This window comes from Oryza sativa, chromosome 1 (genome assembly GCF_034140825.1).
Source record: "Oryza sativa Japonica Group chromosome 1, ASM3414082v1".
Taxonomy (NCBI): domain Eukaryota; kingdom Viridiplantae; phylum Streptophyta; class Magnoliopsida; order Poales; family Poaceae; genus Oryza; species Oryza sativa.
In genome coordinates this window covers 18068933-18096378 of record NC_089035.1, presented here as the reverse complement: position 1 = coordinate 18096378, position 27446 = coordinate 18068933, and the positions used below count along the sequence as shown (strand labels likewise).

General features: G+C 42.7%; 2 protein-coding genes and 1 non-coding gene across 4 annotated transcripts; all 3 read left to right on the top strand.

The window, feature by feature from the left end:
* Positions 1–1405: 1405 nt before the first annotated feature.
* On the top strand, positions 1406–3259 carry LOC107280205 (uncharacterized). Its single transcript, XM_015772392.3, has one exon. It carries the CDS (start codon positions 1406–1408, stop codon positions 3257–3259), a length of 1854 nt encoding a protein of 617 aa, XP_015627878.1.
* Positions 3260–12553: 9294 nt separating this feature from the next.
* Positions 12554–12660, top strand: LOC112937681 (small nucleolar RNA R71). The gene has a single exon (XR_003240344.1). It is a non-coding gene; the product is annotated as a small nucleolar RNA R71 (small nucleolar RNA).
* A 5688-nt stretch (positions 12661–18348) lies between these two features.
* LOC4324490 (protein DETOXIFICATION 12) lies at positions 18349–26330 on the top strand. 2 transcript variants are annotated; one of them, XM_015766149.2, is made up of 8 exons: positions 18349–18717; positions 22019–22563; positions 24169–24255; positions 24335–24391; positions 24484–24722; positions 25012–25217; positions 25824–25925; positions 26069–26330. In XM_015766149.2, exons 1-7 carry the CDS (start codon positions 18400–18402, stop codon positions 25878–25880), a joined length of 1509 nt encoding a protein of 502 aa, XP_015621635.1. In that variant the 5' UTR covers positions 18349–18399; the 3' UTR covers positions 25881–25925; positions 26069–26330. The 2 variants fall into 2 exon arrangements, with proteins under 2 accessions (XP_015621635.1, XP_015621634.1); XM_015766148.2 differs by having other exon boundaries at positions 25824–26330.
* The last annotated feature ends 1116 nt before the right edge of the window (positions 26331–27446 follow it).

Below are 27446 nucleotides of genomic sequence, written 5' to 3'. Positions count from 1 at the left end.
CCACCACAACCAGCAGCACCCTCATCACCACATCAGCCACCCCCAAATGCATTTATTGCTGCCTCCACCAACAGCCAACCCTTTTGCAACTTTTTGAAGTGAATCAGCCCTTCCCAAGAAAGCATTTAAGTGCTCTCACTTTTGACTTGTTGGCTGAATCATGTAACTAGCCAACCAACCCATCATTACTTCTTGTTTTGACTTGTTAGCTGAAGCTTTGAGCTTGCTGTACAAAAAAAAAGAAAGAAAACAAAAAAAAAGAAAGAAAAAAAAATCAGAAGTGAAGAGAAGGAAAAAAAAAGGAAGGGAAGAGAGGAAGTTGTTGTTGTTGTTGTTTTGTTTGTGTTATTTTCGTGCTATTTTGAGTGGCTACGCTTGTGACTAGGCTCGCGTCTCTAAAGGGTTTTGCCTAGGACCAGTACAATACCATCGTTGAATGATTATTCAACTTGCTTTGATTAATGTGGTTCTAGCTGTACCTTGATATTACTTGCAGCCACCTATAGCTCCACAAATTTTTATCTACTATATCACAGGATCGTGCTTGTTGTCAGCTCCGGTACTACTAACCATTGTTGCTGTTCTTACTATTTGCCAACGCCTTTTACATAACAAAGTAAGAACATGTAAGAACTCGTTTGCACAAGTTTGGTAGAAGTGTAGATGGACAACACCTAGCTCCAATAGTTGATAGGACATATTTCTTGTGAATTGTTTCTTCCCATTAACCATGACAGGAGGATCGGGGGAGCACCCTCAACATTCACCACGTACGAGGGGCATCATACAACATTTTGAGCGCCAAGTGAGGGAGCATGCTGAAGGCCTTGATGAGGATGTTAGGGTCGCCAATGATCGCCTTGGTCAATTGGAGGCTGCTCAAATTGACACCAACTCCAAGCTTTCCTCATTGGAGAGGTCCCTTGTGGCTGTGAACACTTCTCTTGCAGGTATCTTGAATACGTTGGAGAGAATGGGCCAAGATGGTCATGATGGATCGGCTAGGCGCAACCACAATGGCCATGATGCTAATAGCAGCATCGCAGCAAGGGAAGAACTGGAGTATGCTGCTGACACTGAGCATGATGAGGAGGTACTTGGTCGTCCACAAAGACAACAGCGCCGGCAGCGCCATGGCATGGGCGCTCCACCACGGCGGGAGGTACGTGATAATGATGATTCTTTAGGCAAGATCAAGTTTACCATTCCTTGCTTTGATGGAAAATATGACCCTGATGCATATCTTACTTGGGAGTTAGCCATTGATCAGAAATTTGCTTGCCATGATTTTCCTGAGAATAAACGTGTTAGGGCTGCTACTAGTGAGTTCACTGATTTTGCATCCATTTGGTGGAGTGAATTTGTTCGTTCCAATCCAAATAACACTCCCCAAACCTAGGATGCAATGAAAAGAGTCATGCGAGCTAGATTTGTTCCTTCATATCATGCACGTGATTTGCTGCACAAATTGCAACAACTTAGACAGGGAAACAAATCTGTAGAGGAGTATTATCAAGCTTTGCAAACAGGAATGCTTCGTTGTGGATTGGTAGAAAATGATGATGCTGGTATGGCTAGATTCATGGGTGGGCTGAACCGAGAAATTCAGGACATTCTAGCCTACAAAGAATATAATTCAATTAATCGTTTGTTTCATCTTGCTTGTAAAGCTGAAAGGGAAGTACAGGGACGAAGAGCTAGCTTCAGGACTAACATTTCTGCAGGTCGTGCTAGCTCTTGGACATCTTCTAACGCTGCTGCACCGTCAACTCGAGCAGCAGCACCATCGTCCTCAAGCAACAAGCTGCGTCCCTCTACAACAAACTCTACACCATGCCCGAGTGAACCAACAAGAGGGGTTGCTGCTACACCTTCCAAGAGCTCATCATCAGTAGCTTCATCAGGAAGAACAAGAGATATTCAGTGCCTACGCTGCAAGGGCTATGGTCACGTGCGCAAGGACTGCCCAAGCACTCGTGTAATGATTGTGAGAGCTGATGGTGGGTACTCCTCCGCTAGTGATTTAGATGAAGAAACCTATGCTTTGCTTGCAACTAACAATGCAGGGGAAGGTGACGCGCCCCACCAAGATGAGGAACACATTGGGGCTGAAGCTGCAGAGCACTATGAGAGCCTCATGGTGCAGCGAGTGCTAAGCGCACAAATGGAAAGGGCTGAACAGAATCAGCGCCACACCTTGTTTCAAACCAAGTGTGTGATCAAGGAACGCTCTTGCCGCGTGATCATAGATGGAGGAAGCTGCAATAATTTGGCTAGTGCTGAAATGGTGGAGAAACTTGCATTGAGCACACAGCCACATCCACAGCCCTACTATATTCAATGGCTTAATAGCAGCGGCAAGGTAAAGGTAACACGATTGGTAAGAGTACATTTTGCCATTGGTTCTTATCATGATTCAATCAACTGTGATGTTGTGCCTATGCAAGCATGTTCTATGTTATTAGGTAGGCCATGGCAGTTTGATAAAGATTCTTTACACTTTGGCAAATCCAATCAATACTCCTTTGTGCATAATGGAAAAAAACTTGTGTTACATCCTATGTCTCCTGAAGTTATTTTAAAGGATGAACTTGCTAGAGCTAGCAAACAAAAAAATCAGGAACGTACTAGGAGTGAGCATCTTATTGCGGCTAATGAACTTGAGAAGCATAAGAAGAAACCCACCAACTCTGTTCAAAATAATAAAAATGAGATTAAGCTGAAGGGATCTTGTTTCATTGCAACAAAATCAGATTTGGATGAAGTTGACACTGACACTGTTGTTTGCTATGCTTTGGTTTGCAAAGAAACCTTATTTCCAATTGAGGATACTCCTATTTCTTTGCCTCCTCCGGTCACTAACCTTTTGCAGGAGTATGCTGATATTTTCCCAAAGGAGGTTCTACCGGGGCTGCCCCCAATTCGAGGGATTGAGCACCAAATTGACCTCATTCCTGGGGCCTCTCTACCAAACCGTGCGCCATACAGGACCAACCCGGAGGAAACAAAGGAGATTCAGCGTCAAGTGCAAGAGTTACTCGATAAGGGGTATGTACGTGAGTCTCTTAGTCCTTGTTCTGTCCCCGTGCTTTTAGTTCCTAAGAAAGATGGCTCATGGCGCATGTGTGTGGATTGTAGAGCAATTAACAACATCACAATCAGATATCGTCATCCTATCCCTAGGCTAGATGATATGCTTGATGAATTGAGTGGTTCACTTGTGTTCTCTAAAATTGATTTGCGTAGTGGTTACCACTAGATTCGCATGAAGTTAGGAGATGAATGGAAAACAGCTTTTAAAACTAAATTCGGCCTATATGAGTGGTTAGTCATGCCCTTTGGTCTCACTAATGCACCTAGTACTTTCATGAGATTAATGAATGAAGTTTTACGTGCTTTCATTGGCAGATTTGTGGTGGTATATTTTGATGACATTCTCATATATAGCAGATCAATAGAGGATCATCATGGTCATTTGCGTGTTGTTTTTGATGCTCTACGAGATGCACGTTTATTTGGTAACCTTGAGAAGTGCACATTTTGCACAGATCGAGTCTCTTTTCTTGGCTATGTTGTGACTCCACAGGGAATTGAAGTAGTTCAAGCCAAGGTTGAAGCCATACATAGCTGGCCGGTTCCAACAACGATCACACAAGTGAGAAGCTTTCTAGGACTTGCTGGGTTCTACCGCCGCTTTGTGAAGGATTTTAGCACCATTGCAGCCCCATTACATGAGCTTACCAAGAGAAATGTCACATTCACTTGGGCTGCAGCACAAAGGAATGCATTCGACACTTTGAAAGATAAGTTAACACACGCTCCTTTACTCCAACTTCCTGATTTCAACAAAACTTTTGAGCTTGAATGTGATGCTAGTGGGATTGGATTGGGTGGTGTGTTGTTACAAGAAGGCAAACCTGTAGCATATTTCAGCGAGAAATTGAGTGGGCCTAGTTTGAATTATTCTACTTATGATAAGGAATTGTTTGCTCTAGTGCGAACATTGGAAACATGGCAGCATTATTTATGGCCCAAAGAATTTGTTATACACTCTGATCATGAATCTTTGAAACACATTCGAAGTCAAGCAAAACTTAACCGTAGGCATGCTAAATGGGTTGAATTTATTGAATCTTTTCCATATGTCATCAAACATAAGAAGGGAAAAGAAAATGTCATTGCTGATGCTTTGTCTAGACGTTACGCAATGCTATCCCAACTTGACTTCAAAATTTTTGGCTTAGAAACAATAAAAGAGCAATATGCGCACGATGATGATTTTAAAGATGTGTTGTTGAATTGCAAGGAGGGAAGGACTTGGAACAAATTCGTTCTCACCAATGGGTTTGTGTTTAGAGCTAATAAGTTATGCATTCCAGCTAGCTCCGTGCGTATGCTATTATTGCAGGAAGCGCATGGTGGAGGGCTGATGGGACACTTTGGTGTGAAGAAGACGGAGGATATCCTTGCTGATCATTTCTTTTGGCCTAAGATGAGGAGAGACGTGGAGAGGTTCGTTGCTCGCTGCACAACATGCCAAAAAGCTAAGTCACGCCTTAACCCTCATGGTTTGTATATGCCTTTGCCTCTTCCTAGTGTGCCTTGGGAGGATATTTCTATGGACTTTGTTTTAGGGCTGCCTAGAACAAAGAAGGGGAGGGACAGTATCTTTGTTGTTATAGATAGATTTTCTAAGATGGCGCATTTCATACCTTGTCATAAGAGTGATGATGCTACACATGTTGCTGATTTGTTCTTTCGTGAGATTGTTCACTTGCATGGAGTGCCAAACACCATAGTTTCTGATCGCGATACAAAATTCCTTAGTCATTTTTGGAGAACCTTGTGGGCTAAGTTGGGGACTAAACTTTTATTTTCTACTACATGTCACCCCCAAACTGATGGACAAACTGAGGTGGTGAATAGAACATTATCTACAATGCTTAGGGCTGTTTTGAAAAAGAATATTAAAATGTGGGAAGAATGTTTGCCTCATGTTGAGTTTGCTTATAATCGTTCACAACATTCTACTACTAAGAAGTGCCCTTTTGAGATTGTTTATGGCCTTCTACCCCGTGCTCCAATTGATCTTTTGCCCCTCCCAACTTCAGAGAGAGTGAACTTTGATGCAAAATATCGCGCTGAATTGATGTTAAAACTGCATAAGACCACTAAGGAGAACATAGAGCGCATGAATATTAAGTATAAACTTGCTGGGAGCAAAGGAAAGAAACATGTTGCTTTTGAACCTGGTGATTTGGTTTGGTTGCATTTGAGAAAGGATAGGTTCCCTAATTTGAGAAAATCTAAGTTGCTACCTAGAGCTGATGGTCCTTTCAAAGTGCTACAAAAGATTAATGACAATGCATACAAGCTTGAGCTACCTGCCGATTTTGGGGTTAGCCCCACGTTTAACATTGCAGATTTAAAGCCATATTTGGGAGAAGAAGATGAGTTAGAGTCGAGGATGACTCAAATGCAAGAAGGGGAGGATGATGAGGACATCCCTTCCAACGATACAACCACGCCTATTGCACAGCAAGGACCAATGACTAGAGCTCGAGCTCGTGAACTTAATTATCAGGAATATGGGAGAGGAACCAAATCGCAAGCAGCACTAGCAGCGCTGATTTGATGAAGTCAATGCTCTTCACTCCGGAGGGCAAACGGGGCAAATGAGTACTTGTTGGAAAGATCTCGTCGTCTACTTTCAGCTATGTGTGGCCTCACCATCAACTTTGACCCAGGCTGCTCAGAATGACGAAAATAGTTCTTTACATCAGAAACTTGGGCTTGGGCCTTGTATCATTACAGCCATCATTACAGCCCATTAGGGGTCCACAAAACCTAGGGTTTGCTCCCACCTCCTCTCCTGGTCATTCCTCCACCTATATAAACTCCTAGCAGCCACCATTTTGCACTTTGGGTTTTGTTTTGATGTAAGTTTAGCTGCAGCTACTTCCTTGTACTCGCGTGTGTCGGCTAGACCACCCGGATACTTGTATTCAGAACCCCATTTTGGTTTGTTTAAGTTTCATCATTTGACAAGTGCCGTGAGCTGTTTCCTTGTCAACTTGTTCTTGCTTGTTCTTCGATTGCTTGCAGGTTCAAGGTTGTTCTTGGCACGGCAAGAACAGCAACAACGTGGAGTCGGTGTACCGGTTGCTAAGGCGCAGCACCCCTGTGGTAGTTGTAGTCGGACCGCCAACGTCGTATCCTTCCCCAAATCGAAGTTTATCCTCCTCTCATCGAAAGATCGGGAACCCCCGTTGCTGCATCAAAACCCGTATGGAAATGTTGGAGAAGCACATACTCGGGTAAGGACAGGATTGGTCCGGATTGCACTAAATTAATGAATCTAGACCAGGCTACACCAATTGATTCGTTTTTGATCTGCTTAAAACTGAGAATTTCTACTCGAAGGGCAGTAATACGAGTAACTGGAAAGAAGGCAAGACAGAATCTGTCTCGCAACTTCTCCCAACTACCGTTTACACATCCAACGGTAGAGGTGTACCATTGCTTTGCTCTCTCTTGAAGAGAGAACGGGAACAATTTCCACCGCACAGTTTCTTGCCTCATGCCACGAATCTTAAGGCATGAGCAGACTTGTTCAAAGTCTCGTAGATGATGGTAGGGATTTTCTAGATCAAAGCCAAAAAAAGGATTTTCCCAAACCATACTGATTAGTTCGGGATGAATTCATAGTCATTTGTATAAATGGGCTCTGATGAAGGAGGTGGCTCATAGAATTCGCCCCGAGGAGTAGACAGCTCAAAAAGCGGTTGCTCCATGGTCGAGAAGAGTTTGACAGGAATACTTCTCTAGGATAGTAGGGGTAGAGATAGAATAAAAAAGCAAAAAGGATACGAGGATGAAAAAGGTTCGGAAATGATCAGCAACCGTTCCCCGACAACGGCGCCAGAAATGCTTGTTGGTATTTATTACGGTCACAGATAAAATCCGCAAGCGCAAGAATATACCAATGTAGCACTTCCCCTATGGTGTATTCCAAGGGTATTGAATCCAATGGAACGTGTGTGGTCAGATCTTCCTCCGGTTCATCCAACGAGACTAAGCAAATGGTAGGCTAGGATAGAGAGGATTTACTAGTGAGAAACAGTGTCTAGGGAAAGCTTAACTTTAATCCTAATGCAATACTTCAAGCACTGGCAACCCGCTGTTTCCAGATACAGCTCTACTACGTACCCGGACAGGGAGGACTTAAGTAATTTTGAGGGCTGTCACCACCTCTACACCCACCTCAAACGTATTGTGGGATACGCAGCAATTACTGGATAACAATTACCTAAACACCACGTCTAAGCAATTACTATCTACTTTAGTGTTTATAACTCACCAAAGCAATCACTATATTTAAGTTGATTATAGTGAACAATAATCCCGTATGCTATTTAGGAGCTAACCAAGAGGTAATTCTCACAAAATAAATCTAAATTACTCAAGAAGAATATTGTATTGAATTCAGAGTAATAAACAGAATGAAAGAAATAGAAGAAGATTACCGACAACTCTGGAATTCTTCCGACTTCTTCTACTATACTCTCTTCCTATTCTAGTATACAATATAGTACAATAGAGCCTCTTATAATTCAGCTCAAGCTTGGAGGTGTGTGTTGAAGTGAGTGAGATGATGTCCTTATATAGGGGTAGGTATGATAGTTGGCGAAGGGGAAATGTCCGATGTTCCCCGCAACCGCCATCAGGGAGTGATTTGGGACATCCATGCCAAAACCTGGGATCAACGATGATCACCAGGGTTCGGCCGAACCTGGGCTGGGCCCCCCTGGCCTGGCCTTTGGCCTGGCTCATCCTCTGATCCTCCTCTATCCATTCTTCGGTGTTTTGGGCTGATTTTCTGGTGTTTCTACGAAGTTCACAACCCATCCTTGTATGGATACATATTTCTCCTCACTTTAGTCTAGATTTCCTCCCAACATCGGGGTTTATCACCTGCATACAAATATACACCAACACTGTGTAATATGTGAGAATAAGCACCTATCACTATGTTGGATGTTTTATTATCCGAATTTTATACAGGTGTTGGCGGTATAGAATCGACATTTAACAGCCGCCAACATGGAGTATCACGTTGCTGCATTGCTCCGTCAGCGTGACCACCTCCGTTGTTGTGAGCGGTCTCTTGTTGTTGAGTATGTCCTTGAGATAACGGGAGTATGTTGGCACTTACATAGCGTCCAACAATGGCACGTTGATGTGGATCTTCTGGATAACTTCAACAAAACGAGCGAGCTGCTCGTCCACTGACGGTTTCCTACTCCGTTGGGGAAACGACAGCAACCGTGTGTCGCAGTGCTCCTGCGGCATGGTCTTCTCTGGCTGAACCTCTTTGTCAGCCGAGTCACTAGATGACGCTTCTTTTGATATCCCATTAGTTCCTGCAGGGTTAGGATATGGCGGATCACGAGTGGACTTACCTCCCCATGTCGTGATCGCCTTAACATTTTCAACGGAGGAGTCGGGTTGCCCCGGAATCCTCCCAGTTTCATTTGTAGAGACCAAGGATGCTAACTGAGCTAGCTGGGTCTCTATCATTTTATTGAAGCTCAGCTGGTTTTGGAAAGCAGAAGCGAAGCCATCTAACTTAACATTTATATTATCTAGGATCTTGTCATTGGCAGCAAGCTTTTTGCTTAGCGCATCAGTGGTTTTAGCTTGCGCAAAAACGAGATCCTTCAAGGAGGGCTGGTTAGAAAAGTTACCGTTGTTGTTACCTCCTTGATAATATGGGTGTGGTTGGTTCCACCCCTGACCTCCTTGTGGACGGTACGCGTTGTTGCCCATGTACATCGCCTCCTCACGGGTTTCCGGGCAGTCATTCCCAGAGTGACTGTAACGCCCCGATTTTCGGTCGGGATTAAAAATCATTAAATAATGCATTTTTCTAGAAATTTAATAAAAGTTAAATCAATTTAATCAAGTGAATTACTGAGGGAATTAAAAATTTCCTTTTAAAAATCATTGGCCGGGAATATTTTGTAATATTCTTTGTGCCTTAAAATACTCTCCGGTTTTTTCTGTGAATTTTCGGAGCTCAAGAAATAATTTTAAAGTCACAAAGTTCATTTTATCAATTAAAATAAAAAGAAAAGCAATAAAATTTCCTCCTCTTTGTTTTTGGGCCGCCCGGCCCAATCCCCCTCCTCCTCTCCTTGGCCCGCTCGCCTCTCTCTCCCTCCCTCCTCCCTCTCGGGCCGACCCCTCCCTTCTCGGCCCAATCGTTTTCCCCTCGCGTAAAGTCTAAATAACCCCCTGGGCTTCCCCCTCTCTCCCTCCCCGACAGGTGGGCCCGGTGGCCCCACCTGTCAGGTCCTCCTCCTACCTTCGGCTTCTCAGGCCGAAGCCGCCATGGCCGGCGGTTGCCGCCCATGTCCCGCCAAATCCGGCGCCCTCCCGCTCGCGTCCTCGCGCCCAAACCAAGTAAAATCGGTCCCCCTCCATGTCCTCCACCATCTCCCCCACTTTCCCCCAAAAAAACGGCGCCGGTTTGACCTCCCCACGAGCTCCACGTCGCCTCCCATTTCGACGCCGGTTGCCGCCCATCCCGGCCTGAGCCACTCCCTCCCGAGCCTATAAAATCACTCCCCCGGCCATCCTCTCCCTTTTCCCCAACTTTCCCGCACTCCCCGCGCTCTCTCCCGCTCTCCCCACGCGAGCCCAAGCGCCGCCGATCGCCGGCGACCCTCCAGCCGGCCGCTGCCGCCGCTGTCGACGTCCCCGCGCCGCGCCGCTTGCACCACCGGCTTCGCCGTGCCTTTCCGCACCTCGGCCCCCGCTCCGTTTTCCCATTTCATTGCCGGAACCACCTCCCCACCGCGCTCCCTCTCTCCACCACTCACCGACGAGCTCCAGCCGCCGCTCCTCGCCGCTCCAGCCACTGCCAAGCCGCGCCCCGCCACCGTCGGCTTCGCTGCATCGCGTGGTACCCCGGCCGCTCTTCCACCTTCGTTGGAGACCGCCGAATCACCGCCGTCGTCTTCGCCCCGTGGAGTGCTGCCGCCTCCCTCTGCTCGAGCCCCATCAGCGGCCTCCTTCGCCGCCATGCCCCTCGGTGGGCTCCGCCGCCTCCCTCTTCGCCTCCTCCACTCGTTTTCGCCGCTCCCCGGCCGCCCCCTCGCTCGTCGGGCCGACGCCGCCATCACCATTGTCGTCGTCGTCCTTCCCGCGTCGGTGAGCATCTCCCTCCTCCTCCCCTCCCTTTCTTTTTCTCTCTTTGCCCGCCGGCCGCCGCATGCGTGTCGCCGTCGCGCCGCGCCGCGCCGCCGCCGGTGTCGCCGCCGGTGGCCGTTCGGCCCGTCTGGTCGGGTTGGTCGGCGAGCCAACCCACCCCTCCGTCTTGCACCTCTACCGTGGACTCGGTCCACAGTGGGCTAGATCCTTTTGCCCGCTGACGCGTGGGGCCCGCTCATTTGGTGGACCCGGTCCAAGCCCGCACCTCCTTTACCCGCTGACGTGTTGGCCCGCCTGTCGGCGCCGGCGCCCCTTGCTGACGTCAGCGAATGCCATTTCCTTTGAGAAAATATTTAATAATTGCGCAATAAATCGAGTTTAATTATAGAAATCAATTTAAATGGCTCAAAACTTCTAAAATTCATATCTAATTCATTCTAACTCCGAATTGGGCCATTCAACTTGCAAAATTCATCTAAAATTGAGCTCTACATGTTTGTTTACTTTTCATGTACTGTTTTTTTGGTTTTTATTAGAGTTTTTCCTCATTTTGCGTGCTAGCGTGTAGAATCCGTCGTTTCGGAAGATCGCGGTCGCAAGGATAAGAGTTTGGAAGATTGTTTGAAGAAGCAAGGCAAGTCACACATTTCCCCTTGAGCATGTTGATCCCAAATTATAAATGTTTTAGTATTTGCAACTAAATATGCATCGTTTTGCTAATTACATGGGACCAGGGTTTACCTATCTGCTTGCTTGTGCCATATTATTTGATATATGTCCTTCGTCAACCGTGGGTGATAATTCGACTAGCTTGTGTCACTTATGTTGATCTAGCTAGAACTTTATGCTTAGCCATGCTTAATTACCACTATCTCAGTTGATGGGATAATTGCAGTATTAGACATGTTAGTATCATGATGAGCTGCGTGCTCGAGACATCTGGCCATGTTTCATGGTCGTAATTATCCAACTAAAATACGACTGAATGGTGGGCTGTGGGTGAATGGTTTTGCTGGTCGCACCCATGGCGATTAAGGACCGGTTCGCGGGATGCACTAGAAGACATACAGCGCTTGCCACAAGCGGGAATGGGTAACTGCCTGACTTAAAGCATAGCTTTTCTCTGGCTGACGCATCCAGGCAAGGGTGGGCGTGATGGAGCGGGGCGGGCCCTGCGACGGCCTCTGTCGCTTCCGGATTCACCTAGGCACGAGAGGGGACTGCCCGCTGCCTGCTGGGGGCGGGGGTGAAACCTGAGGTGTGGTGTGCTTGGTTAGAGCGAGTCATATGAAGGGTCTTGTCACAATCACTCGACATGGTGACGTGTCCGGCCGGGCACGGTAACATGCCGGTGGATTGTGTCTTGTGGGTACAGTTGTGCACCTCTGGCCAGAGTAAAACTATTCGAATAGCCGTGCCCGCGGTTATGGGCGATCTACCAGAATCACTGTGATTAGTCTCACACTTAATAAATCGACCCAATGCACCGTAGTTCAGGTGGGTTGGTTGGGCCTGTTCAACGTGGTGTAGCGTTGATCAGTGGAGATTTAATATTACTTTAATTACTCAATAGTTTTACCGTTTTGCTCAATAAAATGTTTTACAATCGCCTTTATGCAAATAGCCACAAGCCATCCTTGTATCCCATTGCACGTCTGCATCGTTGGTGTGGCTTGCTGAGTACGGTGGTTGTACTCAGCCTTGCTATTATTCCCCCTTTTTCAGAAGTGTAGTGCTTCTGAGTTGAAGACGAAGTTATAAGACCAAGGCTCAGACCCCAGTTGTGTTTTGCCTGTGGAGTAGAGCTGAAGCCCCGCTAGGATCGCCTTTTTCCGCTGCTGTCGTTCTCTTTCGGTGTGAGGACTAAGTGCCTCTTTTGTAAGTATTTACGCTTTATTTACGTTTGGAACTGTATATTACTTGTCGTTTTGTGTGCCCTGGCTGGTCCTGGACAGGGATTTAATACACAAAATAGTCTGGAAATTTGGGCTAAATTTCTGGGCGTGACAGTGACCCGTGCCGCCGCAGACCTCACACGTAATGTGCCAGTCCAAGGCCTTGACGGTGCCTTGTGGCCTTTTGTTGTGGTCATCCAATCGCTTCATGAGGTCTAGCTTGGCAGCAAGCAAATCCGTCTCCTTGATGGTATGCATGCCTCGCTGACGGGTTTGGAGTCGTTCCACGCTCCAACCCATGTTGGAGACCATCTTCTCTATTAGATCAACGGCTCCTTGAACCTTTTTTAGAGAAGAAAGTTCCTCCAGCTGCCGCGTCCAGGTGATCGTGGGACACCGGGGTGAGTCCATTGTAAAAGTTCTGCAGGATCAGCTAGTCGTCCATCCCATGATGAGGACAGGCGGCCACGTACTTCTGCAGTCGTTCCCAGGCTTCCGGAATAGACTCGTCCCTTGTCTGCTGAAAACTTCAAATCCTTCCACGAAGGGCATTGGTTTTGCCCATCGGGAAGAATTTCGAGAGGAATGCCATAGAGCATTTGTCCCAGGTATTGACAGCAGCACGGTTGGCATCGAACCACTACTTTGCTCTCCCGAGAAGGGAGAACGGAAACAGCCACAGTCTGACGGCGTCGGGATTGACGCCCTTGATGGTGTACGTGCTACAGATCTCCAGGAACTGTTACAGATGAGCATCGGCATCCTCATTAGGCTTGCCACAGAACGGGCTAGCCTGCGCCATCGTGATGAGGCTAGACTTCAAGTCGAAATCCACGTCTTCCATGTTGATCTGCGGCCCAATGGCCACATTGTCAGTAGAGGGAGCAGCGAACTCGCGGAGAGTCTTGTTAGCCATAGTCTTGAAGGTCGGTGGCGCTGGTATGGCTGGTTTCTCTGTCGGTAGAGTTTTTTGCAGAGCAGCGATTCGCGGCATGACGCTTTGGAAGAAAGCTTCTAGATTTTCTTTGAAGTTTTTCGGCAAGTTGAAACCAGTCATGCACTACCCTGTTTTCACAACAAAAGTGAAAACAACCAAGGTTAGCCTGCAAAGGAAAATGATTATACAGAGATAAATATAAAGTATTAGTTCAGGTAATCTCCATTATGAATCTTCCCTGGCAACGGCGCCAGAAATGCTTGTTGGTATTTTCTTAACGACATTACTAGAAATATAATTCCCAGCAATGGCGCAGAAATACCCATGGAATATTATGGTTACAGAGTTTATCCGCAAGCGCACGAATATACCATTGTAGCATTTCACCGAGAGTATTCTAAGGATATCGTATTTATTTTATCCCGTGGGAAGATCATGTAGAGAGAACTAGACTAATAATTTATATATTACTTGTGATAATCATATTCTAAGCAAGGGTTAAGATAATCCAAGGGTATAGTGACACACAAGTATTAGCTACTCATTCTCATAATATATTATCTAAGCTAAGTGGGAAGAAAAGAGAAAGAAAATATATTCCTATACTTCTAATATACATAGTATACATACATTCCAGTTATCCGATATACTAGGTAATACCCTCTATCCGATGCCCTCCTGGTACTTCGAGAAGCCACCCCTGACTACCGAGTTCCTTACGACAGTCCGTCATGACCATACAACCGGGGCTAAATACGGAGGAATGCCCTCCCTAGGGAATTAACTTAGGATTATATACAGGCACGGAGGAATACCCGTACTATGCTGTCACCATCAGCGGCCCACCTCTCATCCGTAGCATATAACCCCAAATAATGATATCCCATAATCTAGACATCACGCCTAAACTACCAGATACTACTCTAATATCATCGTCATGACATAGAGTAATTGCATATGCAAACATTATACCCGCACCAAAGCATCTCCCAGATAAGCTAGCAGTATATTCAGTATAACATGAATATAATGTAAAGTAGGTATTTATATACTCGGAAAGTATTTCAATACCATAAATGTATAAAGAAGAATATTCTAATAATAGTACAAAGCTTACAAAAGAGGAAAGGAAAGCTACTAGAGCCATACCCGAACTCTTCCGAAGGCTTCCGGACTCCTGATTTCTACTCTATTCCTATTCCACTAACTTAAGAACATTAAACTAACTTGAGAGAATATGAGAGAATTCTTGCTTGAGGGGTGTGTGTGTGAAGTGAAGTGAGTGAGCTCCTTTTATAGGCAGGTATGACGGTTGTAATTGCTGTGAAATGTCTGAAGTAACTCGCAACCGCCATCAGGAGAAGATCTGGAGCGTCCCTACCAAACTCCACATCCAACGGTGGAAAGGGAGGTTCGGCCGAACCAGGGGCCGGCCCAACCAGCCCACAATTTGGCTGGTGGCCTCCCGGACTTCTCTTCTCCGCAGTCTTTTGAATTTTGGCCCAGTTGGTTGTGTCATTTCTGAGTTTCTAGCCTATTCATACATAAGTCTGTTCCTCGACATCGTCTGATTAATTTATCGTCTGAGTTGATGTCGATTCTCCTTCACTTTATGATTATTCTTTGCAAAAGGTTAGTAAACCTAATACTAGTGGAATATTATTATTCTAACATATATATATATATATATATATATATATATATATATATATATATATATATATATATGCATTGTAAGCATCACTAGTTCTCCTCTATTTTGGTAATATTGACGGTCAAAACTGATCGATAACGACCGTCAACAAACATTAGTATAGATTTTTCAAGAACAAGTAACAAATTTTATCTGTGATTTTTATTCTAATGGATGCAGAGGTGAGAAACTCCCTGTTCAAAGAACCAGTCCTGCATGACACCAATAAGGTTGGTGTGAACTTTAGGAAGCAAAAGCTATTGCAAATGGCAGAATAAAATAATGCCCCAGGAGAGCCAGAAGTGGTGATAGTTGAAGATGCTGAAGTGGTGATTGAGCCTGTGCCAAAAAAGAAGTGCACTGGCAACAAGGGATTCACTATCCCTCCAGGAGTTGAAGTCATTCATATACCCTCCACCCCTCAGGCATAATTATAATACGATAAATTGTCCACATCTCAATAATTTTAGGATATTGCCCCTAATGAATGTGCACCAATATCATAACTAGTGTGAGTGGCCACTTCCATTTCAATAATTTATTGTGCTATGTATCTTCTTCCTTTGAGATATCAATCTAATTTTCTTCCATTTCAAATCTACTTTTCAGCCTAACTTGCAATGATTACTGTAATTCATAACTAAGAGATCAACGCATTGAGCTGTCTTTGCTTCATGTAGATGAAAGATGTTTGATGATTTGTATTTTTTCCAGGGATGATGGCTTGTACTAGTAGTGACTGATACAGACTTTACTAGCTAAATATGTTTTCATCCTCAACCTTAAAGTTTAATGTGTTGTGATAATGATTTTTGACAAGCAAGCTTGGGATGCGTTCGATTCCCCTGATTGGGAACTCATTCCCTCCACATGGAAAACAGAGCGGTCCATTAGTACGTGATTAATTAAGTATTAGCTATTTTTTTAAAAAAAAATAGATCAATCTGATTTTTTAAAATAACTTTCGTATATAAACTTTTTATTAAAAAACACATCGTTTAGTAGTTTGAAAAGCAGCCTTGGTAGTTTTCTTGATAACTTTTGTTGCTACCTGTACCTGTGGTGACCACTGACCAGCCTTCGTGAGGAACTCCCAAGTATTTAAGCTGTTAATGGAAAAAAAAGGCATTATTGAAAATCTATAAGTTTCTTTGATATAACTAATTGTCACTCTACTTAGTTCCGCTGGTTATTTGTGAGTAACAATTGATAGTGCAATGCATATGAGTAAATCATGTGTACATGTATTTCTTTGTGACCTATATTTGCTTCCATATCATAGGCATAGTATGATATGCGCACGAGGCATAAATTACCATTCATAGATGAGAGTTGTGTGCGTGGTTTAGCTTAGGCATGTTCCGGTGGTTGTGTTTTGCTTGCATACTTGAAATTTACTAACTAACGTAACTTAAACAAATTTTGATTGATTATGTATTTTCTTTAATAATGTTGACGTGCCTTACACGTGCATGCTCACTAGTGAAAATAAATATACGAGTTTTCTTTTTTTAAAAAAAAGACAGCAGAATTATAGCAACAGGGACTCTGTACCGCACGGCAGTATTGCTCATCGATCTGCATCAACTCCGGACTCGGACTGTGTCACAATTGCCGTTAGATCATTTGTCTCGGAAGTCGTAACTCCGGGCCTCCGGGCATAAGGCCAGTCACAATGGGGGTTTCACTGGTGTGTCATGCACATTTAATAGGGGTAAGACTGAATAAAAAATGATTATTTGCATGAAATGGGGATGAGAGAGAAGGAAAGAGTTTCATCCTGGTGAAACTCGTCAGCGTCGTTTCCAAGTCCTCGGTAACAGAGTGAAACCCCCGTTGAGGCCGATTCGTTTCATTCACCGGATCTCTTGCGTCCGCCTCCGCCGTGCGACCTCCGCATTCTCCCGCGCCGCGCCGGATTTTGGGTACAAATGATCCCAGCAACTTGTATCAATTAAATGCTTTGCTTAGTCTTGGAAACGTCAAAGTGAAACCCCTCCACTGTGGGGATTGTTTCATAAAAGATTTCATTTGAGAGAAGATGGTATAATATTTTGGGTAGCCGTGCAATGACACTAGCCATTGTGACTGGCCTAATAGCACATGGCACCTACTGTACTGAACGCGTGGTTTATTAAAAAAAAAAAGGAATAGGTGACCATTGACCAGCGACCATGCAGCTACCACAACCACAACCACACCCTCTTGTTAGTATTAAACTGTTGATCTATAAATAAAAACAAAGAAAAATGTAGCTTCTTCGTTGACGCATGTACTATAGCTGTGTTCGGTTTCACGGGATACGAACTAATCCCTCCCGCACATAAAGCGGAGCGATCCATTAATACGTGATTAATTAAGTATGTCCTATTTTAAAAAAAATAAATTAATTTGATTTTTTAAGCAACTTTCGTATAGAATTTTATTTTAAAAAACGCACCGTTTAGCAGTTTGAAAAGCGTGCGTGTAAGAGAGATGGGTTGGGAAAAGAGGGTGCCGAACACACCCTATGGGTAGTTTGGATACATAGACTAAACTTTAGTGTCTGTTTAGATCGCACCCAAAATTTTACATCCTGTCACATGGAACGTTTGAACACTTGCATGAAGTATTAAATATATGCTAGAAAATAACTAATGGCACATATTGCGACTAATTTGCGAAACAAATCTTTTAAGTCTAATTGCTCCATAATTTGACAATGTGATGCTATGGTAAACATGTGCTAACGACGGATTATTTAGGCTTAATAAATTCGTCTCGTGGTTTACTGACAGATTCTATAATTAGTTTTTTCTATTAGTGCACGAACACCCCCATACGACACCCTATATAATACCTGATGTGATACGCCAACACTTTACACCCCTGATCTAAACACCCCTTAGTCCCTGTCACATCAGATGTTTGAACACTAATTTAGAGTATTAAACATAGACTAGTTAAAAAACTAATTACACATATGGAGGCTAATTTGCGAGACGAATCTATTAAGTCTAATTAATCCATGATTATCACATATTTACTGTAGAACTACATTGTCAAATCATGGACTAATTAGTATTAATAGATTTGTCTCGTAAATTAACCTCCATCTATTTAATTAGTTTTATAATTAGTCTATATTTAATACTTATGTTTAGTTCACGCTAAAATTGAAAGTTTGGTTGAAATTAGAACGATGTGACGAAAAAGTTGAAAGTTTGTGTGTAGGAAAATTTTGATGTGATGGAAAAGTTAAAAGTTCGAAGAAAAAGTTCGGAACTAAACTCGGCCTCAAATTAGTGTCAAACTTCTCTTGTATGGCTTTGTTTATAATTCCAAACTTTTTCTTTAAACTTTTAACTTTTTTATCACATCAAAACTTTTTTACACACCTAAACTTCCTACTACTTTTAACCCTGTCAAGTGTCGACTGGACAAGAGAAAACCTACCCCCTACGCCGCTAGCTACACCCGAGCCTATGGCGGCCAAGGAAAAAGGATATACTAGTAGTAGTAATAAAATAGTAGTATTTAAACACTGCAAGCATCTTCACACGGGAAACACGACGAGAACTGGTTCGTTTCGGCCACCATTATTCCACATCATTTCCACGGCCCCTATTGTCCGCTTGCTCTCGCGTCGCTCCCGTCCCGTGCCGTGCGCTGCGGCCGCCATGGGCTCCTCCGACTCCCAGGCGCCGCTGCTGCTCCCGAGGGGGAGCCACCGCAAGGAGGAGGAGGAGGAGGAATACGCGGCGGCGGGGAAGGTGCGGGGCTGCTGCGGCGGCGATGGGGAAGGAGGGTGGTGGCGGGAGGCGACTGCGGAGGCCGGGAGGCTGGCGTCGCTGGCCGCGCCGATGATCGCGGTCGCGCTGCTGCAGCTGATGATGCAGCTCATCTCCACCGTCATGGTGGGGCACCTCGGCGAGGTCGCGCTCGCCGGCGCCGCTATCGCCAACTCCCTCACCAACGTCTCCGGCTTCAGCGTCCTCGTGAGTGCCCTTTTCCCTTCGATCATCTTTTTTTACCCTTCTGTGCGTGAGACCACGCCTTCTAGGGATAGAATGGGATTCACTTCGTGCCCTGTGGCTGTGGCCGTGTGGTGGTTGGCATCTCGCGCAGCCGCCAGCGAGGTGCTTGTGGAAATGCCCCGCACGACAATCCGCCATGTGGTTTTGCACCGCTGGTCAAATACTCGAAACATACTAATCAACGCACCAAAAGTTGGTAGAACGCGAGCTGGATCAGTAATTGCGTACGCGAATCCAAATCCATGTGCTCTTTTCTCAAATGGTCGACTCACCTTCGTTGCACTGATTTGTGTTAATTGCTGTTTTGGGTTTTGATTATTGGAGCTGACTGTTTTCACTTTACGATGCTACTCCTACTTGACTATATGCTATTCTCAGTTCCTCACATATGAGGCTAAGGATTTGGAAGCTTCAGTTCAGGTTCACCGTGCGCATTGGAAAGGCTTTTCTGTCTTTCCAAACATTTCGTCGTTGTATATTGATTATAAGCTAAGCGCCAGCTCTTTGATTTGAGATTGCTTCCATATGCATGTTTCGTCCTTTAGGTTGTGGACCAGTGCTTCATCTTTCGTATAACAATGAAATATAGTACCCGACTACCGTGCCGTGGCCGTGTATGTGCTTAGGGCTCTAGGACACCCTTTACGGAATAATTAATTATTTGCCACTCTTACGGATGGTGATAAAATGTCCCACTCTTTACTGCAGTAATCAAGTTCTTTTTTTTGGTTTTACATTATGTACTTCTGTTTGGCAATGTATTGTCCACAGCTTTGGAATAGTTGCATGCTATAGAAACAGAGTAAAGGATTGCGGACTTTGTAAATAAATGACAAATACACATCTATATTCCTTTAAAAGCCTCTAGTGGTGGCAGTGAATCTGCCCACCCCCACTATTGCTTTTGCAGTTTTTTACAAATTGTCCCCCTGATATTTTCTAATATTGTGGAATAGTCCAACATTCAGTTCAAACAAGTGAATACCAGATAATCATAAAAGCAAACAAGTGATACTAAGATATTTGATAAACAAATATTTTTCTATGACATATTATGATTATTTTTCTTCTGCCCATAGCAAAGCTTGGGCATTTTGCTAGTTATTAATAATATACACAAATTCGAACATTTAGAGAAAATGGATGTCACCTTTAGTTATCTAAATGTACAACAAATTACACTTTTAACTTTTAAAATTTTCTACTCCTTTTGTTCCAAAATATAAGCACTTATGGAGTTTTTCACCGCGATTAAGGAGAGAGAGGTGAAATCAAATGACGGATTGTTGTGATTGGTTGAGATGAGGAGATAGATGGAGAATATTAAATGAGAGATGGCTGTAGTTGGTTGAGATGGGACTAGGTGCATAAGTTACTACATTTTGCGACAAAATTTAAATACCAGAAGTAGCTATATTTTGGGACGGAGGGGGGGGGTTGTTAACAGCCATATCTTGTAAAAGTAGGTCAAAGCACACCTTAAAAGGGGCATAGCCAAGGGTCCCAACCTCTATATAGTGAAGACGAGACAAGCAATGGATTGAACATGGAGTGGACAAGTCACTTGTGTTTATTACTTCAGAAAAAAAAACTTTGTAGAGGTAGCATTACTCTTACATAAGAAGGCTTGAGTGATGTTAGGAGCTCGTCTAGTACAAAGGTTTGAGGCAATTGGACAAGCACTTCTAGGAAGACGATGTGACATGGAAGGATTCAATATTGGTGTTGACAATTGATGGTACTTGTTATGCAGACACCGAGATCCTCCTCCATGTCACAGCCTCACCAGTCACACTGTGTTTCTAGAAGTACTTGCTGAATTTCTTAAGGCTTTGGACTGAAGGAGCTCTGAGCATCGTGATCAGGAGCATCTTCTTCTACATTGGCTACCTCTAATGAGTTTCACCTATTGTAACTGCTGCTGAATATATAAGCACATATTGATTTAATTTATTCCATAAATAAATCATGACATTGCAAATTAAAACTAGCATCATCATATCATACGATCTACACATGTAAACTAGATAGTAGCGAATGCGTACCGAGGGTTCTAGAAGTTCGGCTACACAACATGAAGGACTCGTGGTACTGGGCATTGACGACGGCACGCAGCACCCGAGCGAAGAGGAAGGCGAGCCGTTGTGGATGAATAGCAAGCAGTCGCGTGAAGCGCTTCCCAAAATTCCCGCCTTCTCCCAGTGTAGGACATCAAAGGCGAAGGTTCCGGAGACCTGCTCTCCCGATCGTCGGTGCACACCGACGAGCGGGATGGAGTAGACTACGAGTGACAACGCAGAACTGAGGAGGAGACAAACCCTAGATTGATTTCGCGTGTGTTGCAAGGAGGCGACGGCTCGATTTATATAAAGATATCAGGACACCTGCACGATCTCCACACCACGTAACCGAACCGAATAAGTCGCGCGTAACTCATCCGGAGTCCACTCCTCTCCACGCACCGGATTATTCGGTGTGTTTCCAAAAACAAAACCGAAATTTGCAGCAAAGCAAAATTGCAAAAGGAAGCTGCATCTCGCCTGGCCATGCGAGGCGAGCGAGCGCGCGCGTGTGTTCTTCTAGTTTTCTCCACCACACATGCCTCAAGTGGCTAGGAGAGCAACCTCCCTTGTAAGAAGGTCTCCCTCCTCTAGAATAGGCAAGGTGGTACTAAACTTCCCATGTATGCCATCCCATGAGGTGGGCTTTTGTGATTTTCCGAATAATTAATCTTCATATGGGCCTTAGCCTACATACCAATTCCAACAATTGCCACTAGATGATGAGTTCGGCTACCTCCCATGAGTTTCCTCTGTCATAACCAACATGAATGAAATTTTCGCCACTTTCAATCTGTATTTTTTTTCTCAACTTCATTTTGACCCAATAGATAAATCAAATAGATGCTTTCAAAGTTGAGGGTGTATTTTGGACCTGTGCGACAGTTAGAAGTTCTAAAATGGACTTATTCCTATAAAAGAAAGAGCTCCCTTCTAGCTATTACTATAAATAGACTGCATAGACCCTGAAATCGTTATACATGCCACGCTATATGTCGGCATGCTTTTCACACATAAATATTTTCTCCCAATTCACATGCCATGCAGTACATGGATGATCCGTTTGTACTCTTGCAAATTTAGCCTTCACTATCATTCTAGCTAGACTTTAATGTTATCTCTATGCTTTATCCTGATAGTTTGACTTTTGTTCTTCCTTGAAATATCTATATATTTTATTACTGATGCAGTTTTCCTTTTAGATGGGACTGGCATGTGGGCTGGAAACTATTTGCGGACAGGCTTATGGAGCAGAACAGTATCATAAGCTAGCTTTATATATGTACAGGTCCATAATTGTGCTTCTTGTTGTGAGTGTACCAATCGCCATCATATGGGTTTTCATCCCAGAGGTACTTCCTCTCATAGGTCAGCAACCAGAAATAGCAAGTGAAGTTGGGAAGTATGCATTGTGGCTAATCCCTGGTTTATTTGCCTTCACTGTTGCTCAATGCTTATCAAAGTTCCTCCAGACTCAAAGCCTAATATTTCCTATGGTTCTAAGCTCATCAATAACACTAGCACTCTTCATTCCTTTGTGTTGGTTCATGGTTTATAAAGTTGGGATGGGTAATGCTGGAGCTGCTTTATCAGTCAGTATCTGTGATTGGGTCGAAGTGACTGTTCTTGGTCTTTACATTGTTCTCTCACCTTCTTGTGAAAAAACTCGTGCTCCACTCACATGGGAAGCATTTAGTGGGATTGGAAGTTTCTTGAGGTTGGCTGTACCATCGGCCCTCATGATTTGGTAAGTACATGTTACTCCCCAATTTACAAAAAGATCATTTGAACAATGTAAGGTTTCAAGGATGCCTGAAGATCTTACTTAATTTTGCTATATCTTGGACACTAGAATATTTTCTTGATTACTCTTGTATGATTAATCGTTATCTTTTCCTGCCATTTTGACATTGACATGGTCTGTAGAACACATATTTGAGGCATTGACAATCATTTTGCTCTAATGGAGTATTTGCAAATATTAGGAAACGTGCATTGATATGAACCACTTTTGATTGCAAATATACTAATATCATGTTTATTTTGGCTAGTTTTAATAGTTTTTATCTATATCCATGGTCATATTTTTAAACATTGACCACACATGCTCTTTGATTATTAGGGATGGAATTCCCAGCTAATAGTTACTTCTATTCTCTTATAGAGCTAAATTTCACAACTAGAAGAAATGATGTGCAGTACAAAAAACCTTCAATCTAGTTTGGCATCTTTTCGATATAAACTTGTAAAATCTGTAAAATTTGGTTCGAAATACAATCTTAGACATTTTGTACTTGTGACGGCTTTGTAAAGCTCAAAGCCTTCAACACTACATTAGATTGAATGCTGTGAAACATCATATACATGCTAATGGTTTTGCCAACAAATAAGGAGAGCCTTGTGGAGGAAAGTGGAAAAATGCAATGGAGCCACAATAAACAAAAAGGTGTGCAAAGAAGACCACCCATTCTTTAAGCATGCATGCAAAAGAGGACAAAACAACAATACCTTGAGAATTCTCAACACCTTTTAGGACCTTGAATTTTCCACAATACAGGAATCATTTGGTTATGAAATCTTAGGCTCCTTTTTTGTGACTGCCTTCCTGTTGATATTCTCAATGCTTACAATTTCCCCCAAGGCCAAAATTTTTTCGTTCTATATAGATTAATTACTCCTTGTTCAAGTGTTAGGGATAGATTGTTGATCTTGTTATGCTACTAAGTTTAATACAAGCAGGACTACTACTCCATTGCAAATAATTATCCTTACAATTTTGAAGAGTTTAACAAAAAAAAAACATGTCACCTTTACAGTTGTAAATAGACTTTGTTTCCTCCCTTTCTTTTAGTAATGGTAATATCGTAGATGACATAAAAGGTCAAGTAAACATTAAAGTATCTGTTCACACATATTTACCATGCACGCATGATATGACTCATTTCAATAATGAAGTTTTGTCTGTTTAGCTTTCTCTCCACTTTTAAATTAATACGTGATTTTAGGCTACTGTCTGTTTAGCATGAAAGCAATATTTAGTACGAAGAGGGAAAACTTTGGCCAATGAATGCGTTCCATTGGGACAATCAGGAACAAAATGTGTACAGGAAATGGAGGGCAATTGAAAACATACACATTCATCCATTTAAACTGTAGCGCACATTGCTCAAAATATCACTTGACTCTATGTCTCCTGCCCTCTTATTCTAAATTGGTAGGCCTCTCCATATATAATGTGAAGTTAAATCATGAATTTCTTTTACAGTATAATTAAAAGTAATATTACATATGTTAAGCTTCAAACTGCATAACTTTCTTCCCCAGAATTTAATTTAGCCTCACATGTCAACAGCCTCGAATGGTGGTCTTATGAGCTGCTTGTTCTGCTTTCTGGGATCCTACCAAATCCAGCACTTGAAACTTCTGTGCTTTCTATATGGTATGCATTACATGCAATGAATAATAGATTCTTCCATTTTTCTGTTATAATGTTTAACAAATAAATATATCTGGAACAGCATTTCTACTGTTGTGTTGGTGTACAATCTCCCTCATGGTATTGGAACAGCTGCAAGGTGGGACCACTCATTTTTCATCATGCTTAATTAACATCTTTTTTTGTACCCGTCAGATGTTTAACCTAATACATGTTATATTCATGTGGCAGTGTCCGTGTCTCAAATGAACTAGGTGCAGGGAATCCAGAAGGTGCCCGCTTGGTAGTAGGGGTTGCTTTATCTGTTATACTTTGTTCAGCAGTCCTAGTGAGTGTAACACTTCTAGCGTTGCGTCATTTCATCGGAATTGCTTTCAGCAATGAGGAAGAAGTCATAAATTATGTAACAAGAATGGTACCTGTTCTTTCCATCTCAGTTATTACAGACAGCCTTCAGGGTGTCCTCTCAGGTATCAAATTTACCTCTAAAGGCAAAATTTTATTGCCAGTTTCATCATATAAAGACAGGTTTTGGTTTGAATATTTGTGTTTGTTGTAATTCATATGCATTATCCAAAACCAATATTTCTGTTAGACATAATAATGCAATATGATTGATGGGTGATTGTTAGGAGTGATCAACATTGTCAATCAGTCCATTTGATATCAGTGCTTGTTACTCATAAAAAAAAATTGAACATTAGAGATTCTTTGCAATGCTAATGCAACTGTCTTACTTAATATTTCAATTTTCACCAGGTGTTTCCAGGGGCTGTGGATGGCAGCATCTAGGGGCCTATGTTAACCTAGGTGCATTCTATCTTGTCGGAGTTCCTGTTGCTCTCTTTTTTGGGTTTGCAATGCATCTAGGAGGAATGGGTTTTTGGATGGGCATGGTAGCTGGTGGAGCGACACAGGTCACTCTTCTATCTATCATTACTGCAATGACAAACTGGAGAAAGATGGTAGGTTCCTTTTTTCCATTTCTTCTCCATAAAGTTTTATCAGTACAGGCTGTCTCTAAACCGTAATGCCTCAAAATTTGGATAACAATACTAACAGATTCTTGTGAGTGATTTGGGATATTAGAAACCATGCAGAAAAAGTAAAGTGAGCCTGATACCAAGCTCAATTCAATCCGGTTTGGAATGTTAAACTTTTAATATAGTCTGCAGTCAAATGAAGTAAAAAAAAAAAGCAGTTGCCAGTTGTTACGGTTTTAACATGGTAGTCAGTTTTGGAGGTTTTATGTTGTACCACCATACAAAAGAAGCTTAAGAAATACCCAAAGTGTGTTAACTTTACTTGTGTAAATCTATTTCAAAAGAGTTTAATGTACCAAAATGCACAAAGGGTCCTACTTAGCTAAAAACTACATCGAGGGACATTATCAATGTTTCCTTGTCTTGGTATATTGCAATGGTCTATGAACCAATTTTCCACGTTTCAGTCTACAAAACGAAGTCCTCTTGAAGTCATATACCTGATATATATAAAAAATTGATTTTGTTTTTTATACTATGTTCTGAACGTTTTACATTCTTATCTTTCTGTTGGTTATTTGCTTGCAGGCTGAAAAGGCTAGGGACAGAGTATTTGAGGAAAGGATTCCGACACAGTCAGTCTAACCACATTGACTAAGTTTTGTTGGATTCAATCTTCAAATTTTTCCTGTACGGTACATGTTCTTTTTTTTTTTCTTGAGGATTAGTAACAGAATGGCAAATGAATCCTGTAGCATCTTAGCTCGAAGAGTTAGTCAAGTCCCAGGAAGACTTGAAAGATGTGATGTTACATCTTTTTTACTTCTCTGTAGGAAAGCATATATAATCTTTGTGTTGAACAAGGAGCAAAGTATACTGGAAAACGAACATCTGATTGCAGCGCAAACATCCTCCAGGGTTGGAACCATACGGTTTGGAAAAAATATAAAATCGATATAAACAAAAGAAACGCATATTGGCTTAAGTCATGATTGTTTTGGCATCACTAGTACCTGCTGTTTGTATATCATTCGTAAATTGTTGTAAGGTGTAGACAATCCACTTGTAAATGTAAGTGCTGCCATGTTAAGTGAAGCCTCTATGTCCTGATGTCCATCATGTTCTTGCAAGTACACCAAAATAAGCTCTTGCACAATCCAAACAAATAAAAAATGCGCATCGTATATACTTCCCCAAACAAATAAAAAAAATGCACAATCCAATACTTACCTCTTCATATCTGATTGTATGAAGGCTTACGAAGCCATGTCTGCAACAAGCAAGACGTGACTTACATCAACATGGCTTTAGTAGTGCTTGTTTCTCATACAAACTTTGATATTATTCGTTGTTCCTCATACAAAATTTTGAACATTGTGGAGATTCTTTCCGATGCTAATGCAACTGCCTTGTTTAATACTTGCATTTTCATCAGGTGTTTCTAGGGGCTTTGGATGGGAACGTTTAGGGACCAAAGTTAACTTTGGGCCCAAGTTCCTGATGATCTCCTTGTCCGAGGATGATCTTATTATGACTTAAAATTGCGAAACATGTTAAACCAACAAAACTTGTGAAAATATGTGAGTTAAAAAGTAAGAACAATAGCATATGTTGTCTTTTCTTTATTTTATTGAAAACAATTGACGGTCGAGTTGGGTTTAACGACCGGCAACAGGAGGCCCATGGGGCATGTTTAAGCCGACCTGCCCAGCCCATCGAGAGAAGGTGAAACCATTACGAGGCAAAATTATTAAGTGTGCGTGTGGTGTATGCTACAGAAGGAAAATAAAAACATATAGACCGTGTGAACCATGCAAATACTCATTGTCCGACTATTGTAGCTTGCTTAATTATTTTTTGAGGAATTTTACGGTTATTGAGAAGAAAGTATCTTTAAGTTATCTAAATTTTACACTAAAATTTTTTATATCTTTAGATACTCTATATGTACTAAATTTTATACTAGAAAATAATAATATCGCTATGTACCTCCTCAGAAATGGTAAAATTACCCTATTTTTTTCTTGTACTAGCTAGCTAGTCTTGCAGTAGCTACCACCAGGTGTATCTATGTTGCTGTCATACGATATTTTTTAAAATAAGAAGAAACATAAACAAATATGTGAAGTCATACGCTCTCAGCTGATGGCTCACTGGCAGTATAGAACTATAGACTGGCAATCGCGTACAACGTGAGGTCAGATTAAGCCC

What these genes read in the sequence shown, in the direction of transcription:
- LOC107280205 (XM_015772392.3), top strand. Translation starts at nt 1,406, where the DNA reads ATGAAAAGAGTCATGCGAGCTAGATTTGTTCCTTCATATCATGCACGT.
- LOC4324490 (XM_015766149.2), top strand. Translation starts at nt 18,400, where the DNA reads ATGGGCTCCTCCGACTCCCAGGCGCCGCTGCTGCTCCCGAGGGGGAGC. An exon ending in TCTCCGGCTTCAGCGTCCTC is followed by an intron (nt 18,718 to 22,018) that starts GTGAGTGCCCTT and finishes TTTTCCTTTTAG; the next exon opens with ATGGGACTGGCATGTGGGCT. An exon ending in TGACAAACTGGAGAAAGATG is followed by an intron (nt 25,218 to 25,823) that starts GTAGGTTCCTTT and finishes ATTTGCTTGCAG; the next exon opens with GCTGAAAAGGCTAGGGACAG.